The following is a 24,074-nucleotide window of genomic DNA, read 5'->3' on the forward strand; positions in this document are numbered from 1 at the left end:
CTTTAAATCAAAGTTTCTTCCTTATTTTCATGGAACACAGTAGACACAGAGTAACAGAGCTATGGGTGTAGTGTGATATGCATGTTCTCTACGTCATTTCATTTGCGTTATTAGAGAGACCACTGACATCAGCAGCAAGAGGCCCTCTGCCAGCATAAAGAGTCTAACTGGCCTATACCTTATGCTGTAGCACAGCTCATTTTTTCCCTGACTTTTCAGGACAGCAATTAAGAAATTCTAAGTCTTTTAGATAGTGCTTTCCAGTACAAAAGTACTTAAAGAAGCAACTGCTTAGACCTTTACTATGACACACTTGGCATGAAAACATAACCTCCTCTCTGAAGTAATCGGCACTTAACAGCATAATATATGCAGTCCAAGACTGCAAATGGGAGTTATACCTGGACAATTTTCTCTTGGTTTTGCTCTGCCCTTTTGCTTGTCCTTCGCTAACATATGCTTGACTCCATAGCTCCTAGAAAAGTAAGTGCGTAATACCACGTGCATTGCTTTTTATTTGAGTGAAAGAGGCTTTTTTTTTAAATATTGCTGTCCTTCCTATCATATGCAGTTATTTTTTTCAACATGTTGCTATTAAAGGCAAAACTAAACCAAAACCCCTTTCATCACGTAGGAAATACGCCCAACTACATCTTTTCACTGACTTCCAGCTGATCGTTCAAATGCATCATATTCTAGTTGCCTGTAATTTCTGAGTTTAAGCAAGAGATAATTACCACTAAGCGATATTTGTTCCTTTTCTCTTTTTCTCCTGTACAAGTTCAGTACCCGTTATGAGAACCTCCACAGCCTCAAACTCTCAAATGCTTTTTTGCAGTTTGCTAACCTGCTTCTTTTCTTGGGGCACTCTTCTTTCAAAGCCAGGAATCAAGTCATGGCAAAACCTGGCAGAGCTTCTTTTTTAATGATCTAAATGCATTTTTGCAAAACAAAATTAACTTGCTCAGACTCCATCAAATATTCTCTAAAAAAACATCAGCCAGCTCAGGGGCAGTCATTTTCCTTTTCTTCTACTGTGTATCATAGCGCCATCCCTTGAAATTTCATTTCTGCAATTATCACCAGTGGTAACAGTCAAGTTCACTAACTCAGGTGAAAGCAACAGAACTATTTGAGGATGAAGATATCACTTGCTTCAGAATAAGGAGTGTAAAATTAGCAGAGCAACAAATAGATTTGTCATGTTGGATCTCCATAGCAAACCATGAGCAGAGTCTGAAATAGCATCACTTGGTGGCTTGCATGTCATTCTTTTCTTACTTTTGGTTTTCAAACAGGACTTGGAGGAACGAAGTACATCTCCTTTGAAGAAAGACAGTGGCATAATGATTGCTTTAACTGTAAGAAGTGCTCTCTCTCATTAGTGGGTCGTGGCTTTCTCACGGAAAGGGATGACATCCTTTGCCCTGAATGTGGGAAGGATATTTAAAGCTCAAAGTAACAGGTGGGGAGAGGGGAGGAAAGCTGTGCTTGCAATATATAGTCTGACATACAAGGATGTTCAGAACTAGCTTTGCCACTCTCTTCGCTGTACTATTACCACTAGTTAGCATTTTTCTTCAAACTCGCCAAATGCTGAGGGAAAACAACTTCAAAATCTCTAGTAGCAGTGCTGGCATCTGAGATTTTTACAGCTAACCACAACTAGTGCAAAACCTTAGATGTAAAACCATTTGAGTGTTAGTGACGTAACACACTCTTCTGTTTTGGTTTTTTTTTTCTCCCCTTCCACTAAATATTCCAGTAAGTGATATAGTTCAAGGATTATAATGGCCATGCACAATACATTCCTAGATGGATATTCAGGGCAAAATCCTCAGCCCACTGAAATCAATGGAAAACAACATTCACTTTCAGTAAGGTTGTGGTCTTGCCTCAGTGAGCTATGTGACTAGTGTGTGCTGTCAAGTGTGTAGAAAGACTGCGAACGTAGAGACTGTTTCAATGTACAAGGATTTGTGCCATGCCATAAAGAGATAATGGTAAAACAGTTGGAGTAGGAGCACTGCATAACAGGTACATATCTTATTGCATGACTAGCTGATCATTGTGTGAAGCAAGAGTTCTGATTAACACTGTCAGCATTACAGTTAGTCGACATTACATTGCACAATGTATTTTTCAAAATAAAATAATTTAAACCAAAATTGTGATGGTGGTTTAATTGTGTTTACATACTAGATATTTACAAACAAAATGTTTTCAGTCTGAAGAAATGCTGCATAAGAGCCATATAAACACACTCCTTTTTGCACCCAGTCATTATGAAACTTTGACATTTAGACAGTCCTTCAATGGATCCTGCTGATACAACAGTCTCCTCCTAACCAAAATCAGTGCGAAAGCTATCAGCAAAACTTAACAAACGTGAAAATACTGTATCGACTGCAGCTGATAAAAAAATGTGTTCACATCTCTAAACTCAAAACCAAAATATTGTTCTCAGCAAGCAAGGAGGACAACACAACTCAAAAGACATTTATCTTTACAGAAGTCAGAAATTTAACTTCTATTCTAGGGCATGCTTTAATTTTGTTCTGTGTTAAAATATACAATACCATTTGCTCTAGCACCATTTCTGCTACATGTTTGCTGCAAAGGCCACTGTCAGCACTAGTACACTGGCAGGACAATACAATCAAGAGGAAACAATCCAAAGGAAGGTAACTGTCTTCACAAATCAAACTTCAAGAAATATGGCCATGTTATGCAATGCACAACCCTGGTACGCCTTCCAGACGGAATTCATTTGTATCCAGCAGGAGGATGAAAGTAATATGTTACTCTTCCAACATGAATCTTTGTATGTGGAAAGAATTAGGAACATACTTAGTCTGTGTGTCACTGGGTAGGGAAAGTTTGCCATCACTCTTAAATTTGTCTCTTTTGTACCAAGTGTAAAGTGCTCACACATCATTCTTCTCTCATTAATTCAACAAGCTAAATAGATGCATCAGATCAGATTGGGTAAACGGCAAACCATGGGAAGAACTTGGCAGCTGATATTTTTGAAGTGCTCACCACACTAATCTGATCTCACTGAACAACTAGATTCTGTTGTTTGGTGATTTCATTCTATGATGAAGACCGTAGTAAAGACAAACCATAAAAATCCCTCTTATATCGAACACCTCCCAAAGGATGGCAAGCACCTCACTCTCTTCTGCAGCCTGGCCATCGGCCAGCATAAAGCAGCTCTGCTCTAGTGCATTGCAGAGTAAAGAAGGATTACCATTAACTAAGGGGGTAGCAGAAAGTAGGAAGAGGAGCATGTCTTGCACATTGCCCCCTTTACCTCCAAGCACTACAACAGACAACAAAATGGTCTCATCTTTGAGGAAAGGTAAACGAAACATGACAAGGCTGGTAAGCACGCTAGCCTGAAAACAAAGACTGTTACCACGCAATAGCAGCATCACACTATTATTTCTGTACATTTCTGCACATCACTCCTTAACACACACGTGCTCCTAGCAACTGAAACTACAACAAAACATAATCTGGATTCTAAACCACTGCCAAGAAGCCACCCACAAAACAGAACTCCTACCAAACTGTTACACTAGCGGAAGGACCAACATTTCACGTGAACTAAATGCTGCTAAAACTCCAAAGCAGCTATGAGCCTTTTACCCTGTAAGCTTTGTCTGAAGTTCTAACCGCTTCAACTCCACTGAAATAAAACCATAACAAAAAGAACAAGCTTAATTACACCACAAAAACAAGTCAGCACTATTTTATTTGCTTTTAATTGAGTTTATTTAAATAGGATAAGGCTACTTAAAAGAAACTTTACATACAAAATGTACGTTACGTTAAAGTTTGCTGTACTCAAGTACAAAAAATGCACAAGTGTTTAATAAAAGGGAAACATCACACAATTTCAAAACACACACATTCTTACCATCTTACAGCATTCAAGAAGTGCCCTTTATGCCATAACAGTGAATGGAGAACTTCTGTCAGTAATGAATGTCACTACAGTTTTTAATTTCAATATTAACCAATGTTAAAAATGTAAATAGGCTTTCAGATCACTACTGACAGCTTCTTTTAGTGGGTTAGGTAAGTGGATTCAGAAGTTGATTCTCTTCTTTTGGTTTTCTTTTACTAAGTCTAGGGGCATTATTTATTTACCACCAGTACTGAAAAAAGATCTAAATTTGCTTCACCTTGAGCCACTGAGATTTAATAAAAATGTTTCCATCAGCTTAACTGGATTTCTGCCTTATAAGGCACTACCAATCTAGAGGAAACACCAAGTTTCACAGAAAACCAATTAAATTATCAAAGGGAGGGAAAATAAGTTGTTTTATTTTTTCAGAGTGTAACTACATACGCTAATGCTCTCAAGGTACTTCTCGTGTCTTCCTTTCCCTCTCCAACTGTTAGTAAGTTAAGAAAGCACTGACCTGCATTCCACAGGCTCTCCCCATATTTTATAAGCATGCTTGTAACCAGGAAAACAAGCAAATTTGCTACATCGGCACATTTTTACACTTTGCATGTATAGAATATGCCTGTGCATTTAAGGGAACGTGGCATTAATCCATTCACTACTTTCTTTCAAAGACTCACATCAGACAGTTCAATGAAACATACTTCCATCCGTGCATTTCTTTTTTCATGTCAATAAGAGAAACTTCAATTTGAAGTAATGCTGTTAAAAAGTTCATCTCTTATTACCAACCTAACTTGCCCTGTATATTCTACACTCCTGTTCTGTGCAACAAAAAGGGAAAAAAGTTGTCTCAGACTATCTTAGCAGCAGAATCATCAGTTTCCTCATCTAAACAAATCACCTCTTTGAAACCAAGAAAGCTCTTGGGATCACTCAGAATCTCAATAGTTATTTTAACTATTTTACCTGAAGTGGAACAAAACTGAATCTTACCGAAACAAAAAAAAAATACATATTTATATGTGTGAATTATAGTGACATGCAGGAGATGAACCATAATAATCTTGAAAACTAAGAGTGGGGGGCTTAGTATAGTGTAATATTGCCACCTTTTAAAGAAAAATGAACTACTTGGTGTATAAGAGTAGAAGCTCTTAAGGTGACTGGTGATACATGACTCCAGCTTTACAATAGGGAACTATGAAACTTGTTAAAACTTCAGAGCAATCTGAATCCCTGTAAGATTTAAAAAGCACTGTACTTCAACTGTTTAAATATGACTTATCTATTTGAAAATAGGGAAGTAACATTTATTTTTCAAGCACCATTAGCTACTTCATGGCCATGTAACATGCTGGATTTTCTTCTTTGCTTCCACAGGCTTTAGGTCATTCTGGAATACAAGAAAATATGTAAATATTCTGAGATATACTGTGCAAGTAAAAGTTAGTAATTAACCTGACATATTCAAATCCAGTAAGTACTATTGCTGTCCTCAGCTATATGCTACTACAACAGCTTTCTATTGCCATCTTGTGGAGACTGTTAAATATCACAGAACTTCTCTAGCGAAGATAAAAATAAAGCAAATTAACTTAACTACCTGCAAATCACTTGTGTCTTTTGGTTTTTCTTCATCCTACAATTTGTTACACAAAAATATCTTTCAATTCTGCAGCTTAGAAACAGGTACATATTGGAGTTTCAAAACATACTTCTAAAGTTATTTCAGACTACCTTCTTAAAATACTCATTGAAATGGGATTGTATAAGAAAAAAAACCCAAACAAATATACAAGTAGGAAGCCAATTTACTTTTGCCAAACAGTTAAAACGTCAGAAAGACAGAAGGAAAAGTTGGCATTCCTTTGTAATGACCTGTATAAAAAAAACTGAAATAATTGCCAAAGCCTCAGATGGACTCATTTTTCAAGCCCCACCCCAAGAACTAGAAAAAAAAATCTAGTAAGCCCAAAGTAAAACAATGAAAAATTGAAGGGGTGAAATAATTACCTTTCACTTTCTAAAATAAAAATCTGATAAATTAGAGCTTTAATAGTTCACACAAGCAGAGTAAAGACAGGTATACGAATTTTAAAGAACATTCTGCAACACACTAGTTTGGGGAGCACAATCTAGAGACTCATTAGTCTCTTCTCATTAGTAGTTTCAGTGCTAAGTTATTTACAGCAATCCTGTGGATTGCAACTACTGAAAAGTTTAAAGGAATGAGATCCAAAGATAAGAAGAACAGCACTGTGCTATTCAGCACAAAGACTTCAGCTTCATCTTGAAAGTCAAAGAACAATCCCTTGCTTAAAAAGGCAATTGTCATTACTGTATACTAAAAACATATCAGGATTAGCACTCTACAGCCATCTACCAAGTATATTAATTCTTTCTGGCTGCATCACTTATTATTCAACACCACACACTTTAATCTCAGATAGTAAAGTAACATCCATACAACACACTTGCCTAACTTCAAATATGCTTGACCAACACAATACTGGTAAGTTCAGTCATGCCTTAGTTAAACTTGAGCAACGCAAACTGTGGCTAAGACAGAAAGTCAAGTGTCAGAGGTTGCAGCTTCTGAGTCTCAGTTACCCAGTGTCACTTCAAAACTGTCCACCAACATGCCTACAGAATATTTAAATTATATATAAAGAAGCTGTGAGGTGTATACTAAGCAAGTTTCAAAAGCTCTGGTAGGTTCAGATCTGACCAGTGCTTAGGAGAGTTCTAATAGTAAAATAAGTTAGTGATAATGGTAGCAGAAAACGCACCTCTCCAGCATAATTTGATTCAGGGCCTCAGCCATGATGTTGTGTAAAAGTTGCTAATACAGTCTTACAGAAAAGCCACATGTGTATGCCCTCGAGTTTAACAGAAGTCTGATGGAACCTACTAACCCCTGCAGCAAGGATATTACCTGCATTCTGTCATGAAAAGATTTTTTTCAAAAGATATTAATAAAAAGCAAATGCATATGCCCCGCTTTAGCTCTTTCCTCATCACTTCAGCTCAGCAGCCTCATTCTGCCCCATCTGTAGTGCACTTCTCTACAGAAAATTTGTTTGCAGCTGAGTCTAACTTGCAGAAAGAAGATAACTATTTACTTTTATGGTTAACAGCTCACTAATTAGTCTCCTACTGGAGAACAGCACCCTTCTGTTCAAGATCTCAGCATGTCTTTCTCATCACCTTATAGAAGTCCAGGTACCTTATTAAGATCATCAGGACCCAAAATGAGCACTCGACCTTTGGCCTCTCACTTCAACTGGTACAGTTTGTTGTTGTTATGGCTTCTCATTCAGACACGCAATCTAGGCAGCTCTCCAGATTACATCCAGTTCCTTCCTCTAGCTTGCCAATTTCTATGTAAGATTTAAAACAGATGGTGTTCTTCCTCTAAGGACATATTCTACAACTCTCAGAATCTCACTTCAGTTCCTGTAACATCTCTTCCTTCACTTTGACAAATGAAAGCTTGTCCTACTCAACCACTCGTGTGATTGCTACAAACGTTATCATTCCATTTTTTTTCTTCCCTACTACACAAAACAAACCACTTGTCCTCCCTTTATGGCTGTTCATGTTGTTCTATCATACCTGCTTTCTCTCTCTCAAAACTACCAGTAGGATTATTTTGTTTATGTTACATTTCACTACCACCAGCAGCACCTGAGTTGTTACCTACTTACTCATTTTAAAATAACATGTGTGTTTTCTACAAAGCTGCCTCTCTCACACAGATGTTTCCCATGGATAAGTACAAAGTACTTCATTTCTTTCCTTCTAATCTTTCCCAAGCCGGTTACACTCCACTATTACTCCAAAATAAATTAATACTGAAAACTCCTACGTGAGTCTACCTTTGGCTTCTGCAAGTTTCAACAACAACAACAAAAAAAAACAAAAACAAAACAAAAAAAAAAAAAACCACAAAGCTGCAAAACAAGATGCTGGATGTACACACCGGCAAATCAGATTCTTCTTTTGGAACCGCTCTCTTTAACTTCACAACAGTAGTTCCTGCTACTGGAGACAAAGGGTAGACCTTCAGACTAGCCAACACACTGCTGTTAGTCTTTGAAATATTGTTCTGCTTAGTCTCATTATTCCTCATTTCCAGTTTAGCGTCCTCTGATAAACTGGAGGCTGAAATGTATGTTGAGGCATTGGAAGGAACTGATAATCTTCTAACAGTGTTGGTGGTGCTTCCAGCTGGAGGAGGTTTTAAGCGATCAGCAGCTCCATTCTCTGTCTTCTTCACCTTTATGCTTGTACTTGTTGAATTGCCATCAAATACAATTAATGGCCGTTTCCTCAAACCTTCCACTGTTGTAACACTGAAAATACAAATTGTAAAATTCTCAGAATCAAACTAGATGGTCAAAAACCAGCATAACCAAGACATGAGTAGTGAAAATTAATTTAATCTTGCCTAAAGTAAAAATATATCCCAAAATACCTTAAGCACTTAGCTGCACCAAACTTAGGCGACAGAAATTGCTTCCAAAATATAAAAGTGGGAGGGGGGCAAGGGGTTATGCGAGGAACAGAATTTCTCAGCAAAGAGGGTTGCGTGAGGAACTTTCTAGGCAGACAATTACAGTTGTATGACCAAAGACCACGTGCTTATACCACTGTAGCTATTCCAGAGTAACTACAGAGTTAATAACCATTAATTATTTTCAAAGATTAATATCTGAGAAAATGCATGCCACCTTGTACCTACAAGAACAGCATCTATTATTCTGATGCTTCTAAATCTCCCTATTCGCGCTCTTATTCAGTCATAATATTAAGAGAGCCTAAAAGACTGTTAGACAAGGAATGAAAACATTAAGGCAAAAAAGCATACCTGTTTCTGAAACAAGCTGTCTTTGCACAGGAACACCAAGCTGATTTAATGAGTAACATTTTAATAGTTTGTGCCTTTAAGCCTATGTGTAGTCAGAGCTGGCCAATTTTCTAGAAACTTATTTATCAAAAATGAATACTATCAATAACTGTATCTATAAAACCCATAGTATCAGAATACATCCAGATTCCAAAGGGGGGAAAAAAAAAAAAAAAGCACAAAGTTGTCATGGCTCACTCCACATGAATTTAGAGTTTTAAAAAAGCACTGCACAAGAACTAGGAAGAGTGTTTGAAAAACATGGATTTAACAATAAAAAAAACCAAATCGGGTAAGATTCTTCAGACTCGACAGCACTTCAGAAACCACATATACATTTTGAAACCACATATACATTTTGAGGGTACCAGTAGATAAAAAGCTGAACGTGAGCCAGCAATGTGCGTTCACAGCCCAGAAAGGAAACTGTACCCTAAACTGAATCAAAAGAAGCGTGGTCAGCAGGTCAAGGGAGGCCATTCTGCCCCTCTAATCTGCTCTGATGGGACCCAACCAGCAGTATTGCATCCAGCCCTGGAGACTTCAGCATAGCAATGACATGGACCTGTTGGAACGAGTTCAGAGCAGGGCCACTAAAATGATCAGGGGGATGGAATGTATCTCTTATGGAGAAAGGTTGAGCCAGTTAAGAGTTGTTTAGCCTGGAGAAGTCTCCAGAGAGACCTGATTGCAGCCTTCCAGTACCTAAAGTGGGCCTGTAAGAAAGATGGTGACAAACTTTTTAGCAGGCCCTATTGCAATAGTATGAGGGGTAATGGTTCTAAACTAAAAGGTGACAGATTCAGACAGGATAATAGAAAAAACGGGTTTTTTATGATGAAGGTGGTGAAACACTGGAATACGTTGCCCAGAGAGGTGGAAGATGCCTTATCTCTGGAAACATTCAAGGTCAGGTTGCTCTGAGCAACCTGGTCAAGCTGAAGATGTCCTTGCTTATTGCATGGGGCATGGACTGGATGGCCTTTAAAGGTCCTTTCCAACCCAAACCATTCTATGACTCCATGAAAAGAAGCATTGCAAGCTAGCTACCATTAATAACCCTTTTTTTGCCATCCAAATGTTATCTTCCCCTTATCGCTATTACTGTGGCATCAGAGTCTAATGCTTCTGAGACAGGAGACCTGACACAGCATTCTCTGTGAACTGTTGCAATGTCCAAAAGCTGTATAAGTTTCACTGATCAAGCAAACAAAGATTAAACTAAACGTATTGTCCTAAATTTTCCAAGCCTAGCCCAATAAACACTAAATTACCTTTTATTTTCACTTTTCAAGTCATTTTGCTGCCTTTTCTTTTCCATCGTTTTCCCCCATCTACTTTTTGGTAAGTCACGCCGAGGCAGAGGAATGGCATGTTGAATATAGAGATCAGTGAGACCATCTTTGTCCATCTTTACATCATTTTCGACAAGTATATTTTTCTGTGGGGAACAGAAAAAAGCTATTATTATGACAAAGCACAAGCATCTTAGTGGCATAACCTTTTTCAAAAGCCACTTTAAGGTAGCATACTGGGCATAAACATCAGGATTTCAGAATTGCAGGGGTTAGCGGTATGGAGAGGCCACAAACAGCTCTGTGCCAATGATAGCCTGGTCTCCTGCGTTCCTACTGTAAACTACCCTTGCATTCTGTGTGGATTTCACTTGATCCCTCTCTTCAGTGAGGCAAAGGGAAATCCAAAACGTTTGGGTCAGTGCATTGTGTTCTATTTTTCCACCTGCAAGCACATCACTTAACTCCTCATGTGCCTTTTCCTGTGTGTCCTGTTCTATCTCCTGCCCCAGTGGCTGCAGCTCTCAGTGCCATAAGCTCCTCTGCTTGAAATTTTAGGTTGTGATGCATTGTTTTCATCAGTATCAGAGACAGGTGGATACAGCTGCAACCAATACTGGACCTTTGCACACACAGGTCAACAACACAGCTTCTCCCTAACCAAAACCCTGCAATTTTCCCCAATAAAAATAGTAGCAAAAAGAAGGAAAGAGTTATGACTGATGTACTGTTGACGACTGATGTTCTCATACACTCTTAAACACATGTCCCTGAATCCAAGTACAATACTTTAGCTCTTCTTCACCCTTCTTAAAAAAGGCACCTAGAACATGACACAGTTCAAAGACATAGAACCGTGCTTCCTTCCCCAGTTCCCAAAGAATAAGCTGCAAAGGGAGATTTCTAATCACATCATTTATATGCCCTTTATGGCAGAACACCAGTTTTCTTTCTAATCACGTATAGGGCTATGAAAACAACACTTCTTAGTACCCCATGCCAAATTTATTAAAATAAAAATTTATTTATACAAAAAAACAGTAACTTCCTACAAACCAGTGGTCACTGAAAGTGGGTCAAGCCTCTACCATCACCTCATTTGGCAACAGTATATGGCTTCTGATGCCTAAAACCTGCACATTTTTGTCTATATAAACTACATGTACAAGAGCATATAAAAATTCAGGAAGCTTATACAAAAACCTAAAACTTTGCTTGCTATTGTTTCATGCACCTAGAATTTTCAGGCAAGGCAGCAACACCTATATCAAATCCCATCAAATGAGGCTTTGTACGGTTCAAGAGTGTTTCTAACTCACTTTCAAACTCAGATTTTTTTTCAATTATGCATGCTTGTATATCACTTTGAATCATCTCATAGAATGCACCTCCTTAACTCACTGGTCACAGACAAGGCAACTTTTATGTAGTATAGATCATCTTAAAGACAATCTCTGTTTATTATCGCAGATAATCTTCCTGTATGGTAACAAACACAGCTGATCCAAGCAAATAATTCTTTAGAAGCTACAACAAGTGTTCAAACACAGCCCCTTTGCAAATGCTGAGACACCCCTCACCCCGCACACCTCCTTCAAGCACGTACTCAGCCTACAGAGCATCGATTTGGTTTCTGCTTGGTTGGAGTATTATTTCCACAGCACCGTTACAGTTAGAAAAAACCTCTGAGATCGTAAAGTCCAACTGTTTCCCTGAATGCTTCTTGCACCCCTGCTAAGGGCATTAGGAAGCCTGGAAATCACAGGAGAAGTGGGAGAACACCTCCCGTGCAGGTGACAAGTAGAAAAAAGCAAGAACTTTCCCGTGGAGTAAATCAGGGAAGCGAGCAGAGCGGGTGTAACGCGGAGGGGGACGGAACCGTGGACACAGGGTGGGGGGGGGCTCAGGACCACGGGGGGAGTAGACGACACACGGGACACGGACACACAAACACACACGACGCACGGGACCACAGGGGGGATAAGGAAAGACACGACACGAGGCCACGGGAGCAGCGAGGAGGGGTGTGAGGGGACACACAGAACTACAGGCACGAACTGGGACAGGGAGACAGCGGCACGACCACGACACGGTGGGGACAGGAGCTGCAGGCCTCCCGCCCCTTCCCCGGCCCTGGAGCCGCCGCTCCATCGCTGCCGGGCGCACCTGCTCCAGGGTGAGCAGCAGGAATTCCTCCGAGAGCAGCTCCGGATGCAGCAGCAACTCCGGCTCCTCCCGTGCCGAACCCCACTGCTCCCCCGAGCCGCTCCTTCCCTGCGCCGCCATCTCCTTCCCCCGTGGCCCCTCCCACCGCCGCCCCTTCCCGCCCCTTCCGGCCCCTTCCGGGCTCCCACAATTCCCGCGCGCGCGCTGCTGGTCTCCTGGGATTTCCTCCCCGTTGCCTGCGGGTGCTGAGGGGTTGGTTTCCTTCCGCGGGAGTGCCCGAGGGAACGGGCTGCGGTGGCGTCGCGGTGTGGGGATTGTGACGTGTGACGTGTGGGGACAGTGAGCGTAGACACGAGGGAAAACCTCAGCTGGAGGCAGCACAAGTGGTGCCCCCAGGGCTCGGTGCTGGGTCGAGCCCTGTTCAGTGTCTTTATCAATGACCTGGATGAAGGCATTGAGCGCACCCTTAGCAAGTTTGCGGATGACACTAAGCTGAGAGGAAGCGTCGATCTGTCTGAGAGTAGGGAGGCTCTGCAAAGGGATTTGAACAGGCTGGACCGCTGGGCTGAGACCAATGGCATGAGGTTTAACAAGGCCAAATGCCGGGTCCTGCACTTGGGGTACAACAGCCCGGTGCAGTGCTACGGACTGGGGGAAGAGTAGGTAAAATGCTGCCTGGAGGAGAAGGATCTGGGGGTGTTGATTGACAGCCAACTGAAAATGAGCCAGCAGTGTGCCCAGGTGGCCACGGCGGCCAATGGCATCTTGGCTTGTATCAGAAATGGTGTGACCAGCAGGTCCAGGGAGGTTATTCTGCCCCTGTACTCAGCACTGGTGAGACCGCACCTTGAATACAGTGCTGAATTGTAAAATAAAAATATTATTGCCTTTGCTTTGAAGACTTTATCTTTTTCAATATGTTACCAGCGAATAAGTGTTTCTGACACAACTATTGAGACTGATTACGTGATCTTTGTACTGGTTAAACATACATATCCATATAATTCCCAGAAACACATTACACGTCCATTGTTTTCACTGGGAACTTAATACAATAGTTTATCATCCACTCTTGTATGTGTGTATGCACATCACAGTTTCTTCTTCAGAAGCCTCTGATGGTCTTTATGTTACCTCTCTCTTCATCGTGTCCTCTTGGTGAGCTCAAGTCTGTCCTTTGTTCCTGCTGTGGGAATGTCCTTTCAATACTTATTTGTTCCTTGTTTCAACTAGTTAACAAGCTAAACTCCTGTTACAATCACAACTGCAAGCTGGCCAAGATTTGATTCTTCTTATTCTTATTATTGCTTAAGCTAATTCATTCTCTTAACATAATGATTTATTCCTTCTTTCAGTAAGAGAACCTGTTTCAGCAGAGAGGTTGGACTGGGTCATCTCCAGAGGTCCCTTCCAATCCCACCCATTCTGTGATTCTGAGTGCACACTCCTGGGTCAGTTTGGCACCTCCAGGCAGCCTCACTGGCAGGAAGCTTGCATGGCCGACAAGGTGAAGTCATCCCCATGTCACACTGTTGAGTATGGAAAACAAGTCTATTTTATAGTAATTCTGCCAGATAGCTGAAGAATCACAGAATGTTTTGGGTTGGAAAAGACTTTAAAGATTACCCAGTTCCAATGCCCCTGCTATGAGGAGGGACACCTCTCACTAGATCAGGTTGCTCAAAGCTTCATCCAACCTATCCTTGAACACCTCCAGAGATGGGGCATCCTTAACTTCTCTGGGCAACCTGTTCCAGTGCTTCGCCACCCTCATAGTGTAAAATTTCCTAATGTCTTTATTTCCCATCTTTCAGCTTTAAACCATTGCCACTCATCCTGGTTTTGCACTCCCTGATAAAGAGCGCCTCCCCATCTTTCCTGTAGGCCTTCTTGGAAGGCTGCTAAAGGTCTCTCCTGGAGCCTTCTCTTCCAGGCTAAACAACCCCAACTCACTCAGCCTGTCCCTGTATGGGAATTGCTCCAGCCCTCCTACTGCCTTCATGGCCATCCTCTGGACGCCCTCATGTTTGTGCTCGCACACGCCTTTGTGAACAGCCCCTCCCCAGCTTTCTTGTAGCCCCTTCAGGTACTGGAAGGTTGCTATAAGATCTCCTTGGAGCCTTCTCTTCTCCAGGCTGGACAAGCCAAACTCTCTCAGCCTTTTCAGCCTGACCCAGGTGTAGGACCTTGCACTTGGCCTTGTTGAACCTCATGAGGTTCACACAGACCCACTTCTCCAGTCTGTCCAGGTCTCTCTGGATTACACCCCATTCTTCTGGTGTGGCAAATGCACTACTCAGCTTGGTGTCATCCGCAAGCTTGCTGAGGGTGCACTCAATCTCACTGTAAATATCACTGATTAAGATATTAAACAGCACTGGTCCCAGTATGGACCCCTGAGGGACACTACTTATCACGGATCTCCACCTGGACTTTGAGCTGCAGCCACCGCTCTCTGCATACAACCATCCAACCAGTTTCTTATCCACTGAACCGTCTATCCATCAAATTCATATCTCTCCAATTTAGAGAGAAGGATGTTGTGGGAGAACAAGTCCAAGGCTTTACAGAAGTCCAGATAGATCATATCCATCAGTTTACCTGTGTCCATGGCTGCAGTTACCCCATCATAAAAAGCCACTAGGTTGGTCACACAGGACTTGCCCCAAAACCAGGAACCCACCGGCCAGGGGAAGGGGCCGCCCGTGGCAGCAGCAGCACCAGGGCTCCGTTACCCAGCCGTGCGCCCCCTTCCAGGGACACGACGAAGTCTCCGGAGCCGACTCGCTGGAATCCCCGCCACGCCCCCGCCCTGCCCAAGGCACGCCCGCAATGGGTGAGGCCGCTTAAGCCCCGCCCTTGGCTGGTTTCATTGAAGTCCCGCCCCGGTTGGGGTCACTGAGGCCCCGCCCCCGGGTGTGTTTACTGAATACACGCCCCCCAGTGACGTCATTGAAGCACCGCCTCTGACTGTATTCACTGAAGCCCCGCCCTTGTGGCTCATGGCCTGTGGGTACGCCTCTGTCACGTGACCGGAAGAACCCTTTCTCTTCCAGGCAGCCCCTCTCTCTTTCTTTCCCCCCCTCCCTTTAGCGAAGCGCTGGCGCGGTGCAGGGCGGGGTTTGTTGCACACCGGAAGCGGCGCGTGCCTCCTCCGCGCCGCGAGGCCTGGGCGCTGACAGCGCGGCCTGAGGCGGCGCCCGGCCCGGCCGCCGGCACCGCAGCGCCTTGTACAGCCCCGCACCGCCTGGAAGCGGCGGGGCCCGGCTCCCGGTGTGGCGGCGCTGGCAGGTGCTGGGGAAAGGCGAGCGGGAGGAGTGGCGAGGGGCCGGTCGGGTCTGCGGGGGTGAAGTAAGCGGCGCTGGCGCTCCTGGACCGGGCAAGGCTGCGGGGGGAGAAGCTCATCCCTGTCCTCCCAGGGGGTTGCCGGAGCGGGCCGGCACCGTGGGTCTGTGAAGTCGAGTGCGTTAGAGCCCAGTCCCGTAGTTAGGGCTTGCACGCAGTTATAATTGCATAGGGTGTAGGTGTGTGAGGACGTGAGGGAGCAGGGCGGAGGGAGGGGAAGGTAGGTAGGTAGGTAGGTAAGGAGCTGGTTTCCGGAGCAGCACAAAACATAACGTGAACGCAAAGTATTGTTTAACAAGGGTGGAGGAGAACTGCTTTCCACGTTTTTACAAGAAAATCGTAGCATGGTTTGGGTTGAAGGGGAACTTAAAGATCATCGAGTTCCATCCCCCGCCATGGGAGGGGCACCTTCCGCTCGATCAGGTTGCTTGAAGCCTCCTCCAGCCTGGCCTTGAACACCTCTGAGGAACCTGTTCCAGTGCTTCACCACTCTCACAGTGCAGAACTTCTCCACAATATTTCATCTAAATCTCTCCTCTTTCAGTCTAAAACCATTTCCCCTTGTCTTATCACTACACTTCCTGATAAAGAGCATTTGGGGTTATTAATGCACTTAAAAAGTTTTTTTAGACTGACAGTTTGCTTGCCTGTTGATTATTTTTTTGACAGCAGACACGCCTATTATTTTGTTTTCCGGAATTCTAAACATCTACAAAGTAGCATACTGAGTTCCATTTGTAACTCTGGGGTGGCCTCTTGATCTTTAAAGGAAAAGTCTGTTTTGCAGAGGCCCCTAAGCTCTGATAAATGAGAACAAAATAAATGTTAAAAAAAAAAAATCAGATGCAGATTCTGTGTTGGCATTGGTTGTTCTTAAAAGCTTTCTTTCACAGCTTTTTTCTAGCATGAATATTTTACTTGCTTTGCTGCCAGACTTACGTAGAGCTATGTTATTTTTTCGTCCTTCTGCTCAGGGATTATGTAGCTGTTTTGATTTCTTTTGTACTTTTACTTTTCATTTAATAATTTTTTTTGAGATTTTTTCAATACATCTTTGTTGCAAGCAGAATTCATTCAATGATGTATATTAACATTTTTACCTTGCACTTCAGGAAGTTAAGTTATTGTCAGCTTCAGATACCAAAGATGCCTAACCTCTCCAGATGATAGGGGTTTTTTGACAGTCAACCTTTGGGCAACCTTTTAATTTAAAATCCTTTTTATTTCTTGTGCTATGTATCTTTTGATAACTTTGGAGGATAACATGGTTGTGTTGCTAGACACTTGCCTTATCATTTTCCCTTAGGCTGTTATTTCCTGGGTTTGGGGTTTTTTAGTGAAAGAATGCTAAATTGCAACACAGATGGGGATGCAATTTGAAAATGTCATGGAAGGCCAAACTGAAATCTTTTTAACTTTTGGAAAAAAAAAATCAGAAAGTTCTTGGTAAGAAAGGATCGTTACTATCTCTTCGTAACATGACACGCTTGTGGCTATATACTTAGTTTGATCTAAGTTTATTTAGTGGTTATGAGTTGTGTAGCTTACCATTTCTCACTCAATTTTGGCGTTTTTTGCCATGGTTTTCAACACTCTTTTGTAAAAGCAAAGGCATTTTTTAGATGTAATAATTTGAAATTAAATTCATTTTGACTGTGTTTAGTTTCAGAATTGTCCACAAGAACATCTTGTTGATCTCTCTGTTCATCCACATTTCAATGCTTTATATTTCCATTGTACTTGTGAACTAGAAGTAATTGTATATGTTATTTCTTAAATCCATCCAAGAAGTTCGGTGTGTCTTCCCCTTTGTTGGCTATGTGGTCGTTACAGATCAGTCATGACAAATGAAAAGGTGATTAAACATGGTCAGCAACTTCTCATCTGCTTTTCTTTGGAGTGGGGAGCACAGCTGTCTGCTGGTTTCTTATGAAAATAACACAAGTCTGGAGTAGAGTAAAATTACACACTGTTTTTCAAACATTAATAATTGCTTCATAAATTGCATCTGTCCCTTGACAGTGCTTGATTGCAGAAGGATAGGTATACTTTGTAGAATGCATATTAGAGGCGCTGCTTAAGGCTTACAGGCAGACTTTTGGAATGGCTGTGATAGTAGAAAACAAAAACTCTTTTGATTTCCGTGATGTTGCATCTTGAGTTTAATTAACGCGTTATGGACCATGCTTCCAAATTTGTTGTGTGAATGTGCTTTATAATCGCTGGTCTACATAGTCTGATAATGGAGAATGTGTAAGTAGCACTGAATAGAACAGTCATTCTGCAGCTATTACAAAAAGCACCACAAATTACCAACTTATATTATGGGTAGTATGATACCTTGTGTAATTTATTATTTAAGTGGTTTGGAAGTTACGTATTTCTCATTGCTGGAGAGTAAGGAATGTAAAGTATGTGTTAAAATGGAATATGCCTGTGATGTTTTGCTAAGAGACTATGTAGTAATAGACCTAAATTGAGTGTAAAGCCATATGAGATTTGAACTTGGAGCAATAAACGCCATGTGGCTTCTCTAGAAATCTGAGAGCTGACACTTGTATCTTTTCATACACAGGTGATAAAAGCCTGTGCATGACAGGTTTATAAATCACTAAGTACTGGCAGGAGCCACTTGTAGTGCCAAAGTGTCTGAGAGAGCCAGTAATATGCTGGTTACTTGTGGAGAAAGCATCACTTAAAAATATCTGAGTGCTGTTGTGAATCTGTTTCAGAACAGACTTGAAGTGGAAGCATGCATTCAACTAATTTCTGTGGTTAATGATCTACTCAGTCTGGCTTTTGTAATCAGAGTGGAAATAGAATAGACTGTTAAAAAATGTAACAGGTATATTTTTGTATTGGTGAATGTTAAATTGCTACCTCTGATATTTGGTTGTGTGTGGAGGTAAATAGTGTTTTTTTTCCTATTTAATCAGATCACCCAGAAGACACAATGAGTGTTAAAGCTTTCAAGCTCGTTTCTGCTGTTGAGCGGGAGATGTTAATGGGAGACAAGAATTACATCAACATTGAATGCATCGAGTGTTGCGGAAAGAACCTCTATATTGGAACCAATGACTGCTTTATCTATCACTTTCTGTTGGATGAAAAGGTATCGACAGCTGGAAAAATAACTTTTGCTGCCACCAAGCAACTGCACAAGTACCTGGGCTTGAAGAAGCCTGTGAGTGAGTTGAAAGCAGCCTCTGCCCTCACCAGGCTTCTTGTGCTTTGCGACAACACAATAACACTAGTTAACATGATGAACTTGGACCCTGTCCCGACTGGTGCTAGAATCAAAGGAGCTGTGACGTTCACGTTAAATGAAAACCCTGTGAGCGGGGATCCCTTCTGTGTCGAAGTCTGCATTATCTCAGTCAAGCGACGGACCATTCAAATGTTCATGGTGTTTGAAGACAGAGTCCAGATAGTGAAGGAAGTGTTTACTCCAGAGCAACCCTGTGCTGTGGCTGTAGATGGTTACTACTTATGTCTTGCACTTACCACACAGTATATCATTTTGAATTATAATACTGGTTTCTCCCAGGATCTATTTCCTTATTGCAGTGATGAGAAACGGCCAATTGTGAAAAGGATAGGCAGACAAGAGTTTCTGTTGGCTGGCCCTGGAGGCCTAGGTGAGACTAAGGATTGTAATTTTTTGAACTTCTGTCTCTAACTTTATCTCCATTTGGGGGAATAACTCTAATTAGTTTAAGTAACTGAGTGTTGTGCACAATAATGATCATTTTCTTCACAGGTCTATATTGGAATGTTGAGATAAAAGGATGAATGCTAAATTTTTGGTACTAAGTATTACTATAACACTCTTTGTAATGCACAAAAATGTGATTATTTTTCTTTCAATTGTCTATAGAAAGCACTGTTTTCATATAGACAGCTATCAGTAGTAGTATCTTACAGCCCAGAGTAAAAAAGTTGGTTGGTACCAAGTGAATGGGTGATAGTTTTTCTCTACTGACTATCCCATCTGGGTTTGAACAGACCCATGTTGCTATGAATTTGTTACATTAGTGTAGATGAGTTAATTACTTGCTATTCAGAGGAGTTCATACCAGCTTCATTTTATAGATTCTAACAGATTTGTCAGTAGGTATATTGTACTACAGTGGAGTAAGAAATGTTGGTGAAAGTAAACTCTAATATCCTAACTCCTGTAGACGTAAAGTCTGTCCTAACAGTAGATATTGACGGATACTGCCCAGTTTTTATGTTCCCATTTGCTTGATTTTAATAGGGTTTTTGTTTTCCAGCTCCGTATTGCAGAAAATGATAGTTTAAGTATTGCAAAACCAAAGTTAGATCATGTGAAATAATGCACTTCTCTAATAGATGATTTTAAGGACTACTGCTGCTGTAATCTGTATAAATGGACGGTGTGCTGTGAGGTCAGTAATCTTGAGCTTTTTTTTTTTTTTTGAAAAGCTGCAGTATCCCACGGTTGGCAGACCACAGGCAGAATGCTTTCATGCTGTTTGCCATATAACTTTCCATTTAGGAGGTGCAATTTCCCTGATGCATTAGAAATAGCAGGACACAAAGATGACAAATACTTAAGTACCTTAATTAAGGGGAGTTGGTTTTTTAATATAAATTCTGAAGAAAAGCAAGAATGCAATTGCTTGTTTAAATTGAAGTATTGTCTTGATCAGAATGTGAGATGTACATAAAATCACGTTTTTCTTGAACAAAATTCAGAGGAGTAGAGGTTTTTTTCAGATCTAGGGATCTTCTAAGTCATCTTGATTGCCCACTTCCTATTAAAACTGTTAGTTACATGTATTTGTGGACATTAACTATTTTAATAATGCTACAACAGTTAATATTTATGAAGTGACTGTCTGAAGGTATTCCCTTTTGACATGTATCTAAGGAGATCTTATTCTTACTTTAATCTTTATTTATCTTTTTAATAATGTCAAACCAGATTCTCTTCAAGTGGTTCATTTCTTTTTTGATTTAAGAAGAACAGATATACTTTGAAAAGCTTAATTGTGTTTAGTAAGAAAGCAGAATTTCATTTAGTCCAACTTTTGTTTTTATCTGGTGTCCTGGAAGAAAGCTATGCAATAAGATCTTTACTCATAAAATCCAACATCCTTCTGTAAGTAGATTGCCCCAGAGTTAAAATATCAGATATGCATCTTAAGTAAATGCACTTCTGCAGCCCTAAACATACTATAAACTTCTCTCTTTCCTGTAATACGGGCAAAGCTTACTTATACTAGAGCAGACAAAGAGTGCTTGGTATGGATTGGGTAGTTTTTCCTTGCCTAATTGAGCTTGTGGCGTTTTTAATCATCTGTTCTCTATTCCCTCCCCACTATTGTTTTGATTAATATCAAAATATCATTTTGCTGTTCTTCCTCGGTAAGATTTTTAGTATCTTTAACACTTTTCTCTTTGAAGTTTAGAAGATGTTGAGCATCTTTATAAGCATTTTATATCTTGGCATTTGAGGTAGGGCTCTGCTGTAAAATGAATGGACTTGAAAAGGCTTGATGTAAATTTTCAATTCTAATTTTGGTTTGCTTTTGAATGTCTTACTGGTTAAGACGTTCATTTGGCACATGGTAGAGCATCTATGCTAAATTCAGGCTCTTTTACTGAGGTGGATGTATTCTGCATTATTATATTTGGCTTTATAGTGTTTGAAGTGACATTTACCTAGATCAATTTGCTTTTAAGTTAAGACTGGAATTTAGAATGGCAGAAAGCAGCTACTTAAAATGGTAATCATAATGTAAAACAACTTTGAGTTTCTTGGGTATATAACCTTTTTCTTTGTACTCTCTGCATTTAAACCTGATTGTTAGAATTGTTCATAGTTGATCTGTAGTCTCAGCTTTTTGGCACTTTGTTGGCTCTACTTGCAGTTAGTATATAGCTAATTCTTTCCAAGGGTTAAGGAACCTAACTGTTGATGCGTCTTTGTTCTGTCCAGTAATTGCTTCGTTCAGAATTGAAAATCAATTATTTTTTATCATGTATGAAACTGTTAACCAAAATTCAGTTTTTCACTTCATTAAGCTCTTGCTGCATGTTTCTAATCAGTTTTCCTACTTTACACTGGCTTTAATTTTTTTAATTCAGCAAACAGTTCTTGCATCTTCACACAGGGAATGCAACCTAGCACCAGCTAGAGCAACTGTCCCAGAATATCAGAGGCCTTGACTCAAAGAGAGCTCCTGAGGGAAGGGTGCAGCTTGTCAGGCCTTGACCTGAAGGGAGTGCCTGGTGCCTCCTGCTGAAACTGGGGCAGGGGGATATTTGTCCTTGCCTGTAGGAGACTTGTTCTTGGTAGAAGAATTGTGTGCCAAGGAAAGGAGGTGCAGGAGTAGGTCAGCAGAGTGCACGGCATCAGAGAGGACAAAGAGGAAATTGAATCTTTTCCAGGCATATGAGCCTGAACCCCAAATTGTACTGGGCAGGCTGAGCCTCTGCTTGTTCTGTGATGGCAAAGACTGGAAACTTGTGGCTTCTCATAAAAGGCAGAACTCTCCTCTTCTGCCTGCAGATCTGCATATATAGAGTATGTTTAGTACTCTGGCAGCAGATGAGAAGCAGGAAGCTCCGTCCAACAAATTGTCTGAGCCTGTACAGTGCAGTAGCGCCTGGAGGAATTGGCAAGTAATAGTAGTGCGAGACCCCCTTATATTGGAGTTTGAGATTTTTTTCCTTAGTCTTGCTGGTGAGGGAAACAGTTTGAGGAGGAGTGGATGGATCGTTCAGGTCGCCAACTGTTTGCACAGCTTGTGGTGATGAGAGATTTGTCTTTTATGACTAAGGATCTGTATTTAATGAAGAGATGGGATCCACCAGGCCTAATGAGGTAAAATTGTTCTTGCCATTAGGCTCACCAACCTGGTAAAAAGGATTTAAACTAAGAATCATGGTTGAGTTGACAAACAAAGACTGCAGGATGATTTGGATGAGAGACTTTGTGATCAACAAACAGGGTTGAAGAGACCTTGCTTTGGCCGTATACACACAAAGAAGTGTGTACAGGACACACGGGAGCACATGAACCGCTCCAGTCCCTGCTAGAGGGACAGCAGAACACAAGCAGTCCATGGGTGTTCTGGAGTACATTGTGTTATTTTCTTGACGCAGGTGACTGAGGGAATGTGCTCTGTTGAGCATGGTTAAGGATGTGAATGACAGGGGAGCAGCCTTGCTGGGGTGCCTGTGGCATGGTGAAGTTAAGGTTCCTGAGAGAACAGAACAAGGTCATTATGGTCAGGGGACATTGGTCAGGACTGGAAGAAAACACATGTCGTCACTCCTGTCTTAGATGAACATGAGAAAAAATCCACGGAACTACAGGCTGGCCTGCCTTACCTTGATACCCAGAAGGGTGATAAAGAAAATCCTGGAAAATATTTCCAGATGTATGAAGGACAAGAATGTTCTTTGGATCAGCATGGATTTATGTAGCCTATCTTGGTTGACGAGGGGAGAGCAGTAATATTGTGAACTTCAGCAAGGTTTTTGATGCTGTCTTTTGTAACATCTTTGTAGAGAAGCAGATGAAGAATGAACTAGCGAAATAGTGAAATGGATTGAAAGCCTGGCTCAAAAATTTGTAGTCAGCAGCAGAAAGTCCAGCTGGAGACCAGTCGCTAGTTATGTACTCAAGAGAAGCAGTAGTGAGGTCACTACTGTCTTCTTTAACAACTTGTATGGTGAGACAGAGTGGACCTTCAACAAGTTTGCAGATGATACAAGAGTTGGAGGAATGGCTGATAGACTAGGGGTTTGTGTTGCAATTCAGAGGGACCTCGACAGGCTGGTGAAATGAGCTTACAGGAAACTCATGAAGTTCAGCAAAGGGAAATGTCTAATCCTGCGCCTGAGAAGAGACAGCCCTGCCCCAACACAAGTCCAGTTTAGGGGTTGACCAGCTGGAAAGCAGTGTTGCAGAGAGGGCTGTGATAGGGAAAGTGACCGTAAACCAACAATGCACCCTTATGGCAAGAAAGTCCAACAACCTACTGAACCACATTTAGTGGGGGACTTGGTAGTGTTAGGTTAACAGTTGGACCCTTATTATCTTAAGGGTCTTTTCCAACCTAAATGATGCATTAGGGAAAGTGCTGCCAACAGGTTTAGAGAGGCAGTGTTTTCCTCTCAGGCCTAGTGAAACCACGTTTGGAGTGCTGGGTCTAGGTCTGGGCTCCTTGGAATGGCATGGACATACTGGAGCACCTCCAGTGTGGAGAGGCTGAGAAAGATGGAACTATTCAGTCTGAAAAAGAAAACACTGGCAGAGATCTTCTCAACATGTATGTGGCAGGAGGTATAGAAGAAGGAGCTCTTTAGTGATATTGTTGGTACAGTTGGTACAAACTGAAATATAGGAATTTCTGCATAAACATAAGAGAACTAATTCCTTATTGTGATTGCGGTCAAACTT

The 24,074-nt window shown here is 41.4% G+C and overlaps 3 protein-coding genes across 7 annotated transcripts in view; 2 read left to right on the plus strand and 1 right to left on the minus strand.

The window, feature by feature from the left end:
* The window catches only part of FHL2 (four and a half LIM domains 2), a 45,582-nt gene extending 40,437 nt beyond the window's left edge, over positions 1 to 5,145 (plus strand). For all 4 annotated transcript variants that reach the window (XM_054066178.1, XM_054066186.1, XM_009557901.2 and 1 more), the window contains exon 6: positions 1,299 to 5,145. In XM_054066178.1, the coding sequence (XP_053922153.1) occupies positions 1,299 to 1,450 (152 nt within the window). In that variant the 3' untranslated portion in view covers positions 1,451 to 5,145. The remainder of the gene's footprint in view (positions 1 to 1,298) is intronic.
* On the minus strand, positions 4,263 to 12,425 carry C1H2orf49 (chromosome 1 C2orf49 homolog). Its single transcript, XM_054066207.1, has 4 exons — positions 12,293 to 12,425; positions 10,106 to 10,272; positions 7,905 to 8,277; positions 4,263 to 5,315 (listed from the first exon to the last, which is right to left on the minus strand). The coding sequence occupies exons 1-4, from the start codon at positions 12,410 to 12,412 to the stop codon at positions 5,259 to 5,261; spliced, it is 717 nt and encodes a 238-aa protein (XP_053922182.1). The 5' UTR covers positions 12,413 to 12,425; the 3' UTR covers positions 4,263 to 5,258.
* A 2,965-nt stretch (positions 12,426 to 15,390) lies between these two features.
* The window catches only part of TGFBRAP1 (transforming growth factor beta receptor associated protein 1), a 38,588-nt gene continuing 29,904 nt past the window's right edge, over positions 15,391 to 24,074 (plus strand). Inside the window, exons 1-2 of one of the 2 annotated variants that reach the window (XM_054073492.1) lie at positions 15,391 to 15,583; positions 18,574 to 19,275. In XM_054073492.1, the coding sequence (XP_053929467.1) occupies positions 18,591 to 19,275 (685 nt within the window). In that variant the 5' untranslated portion in view covers positions 15,391 to 15,583; positions 18,574 to 18,590. Of the gene's footprint in view, positions 15,584 to 15,765; positions 17,493 to 18,573; positions 19,276 to 24,074 lie in introns of those variants that run through there. The other variant, XM_054073500.1, reaches the window with a different exon arrangement.

Source organism: Cuculus canorus, chromosome 1 (assembly GCF_017976375.1).
Source record: "Cuculus canorus isolate bCucCan1 chromosome 1, bCucCan1.pri, whole genome shotgun sequence".
Lineage (NCBI taxonomy): Eukaryota > Metazoa > Chordata > Aves > Cuculiformes > Cuculidae > Cuculus > Cuculus canorus.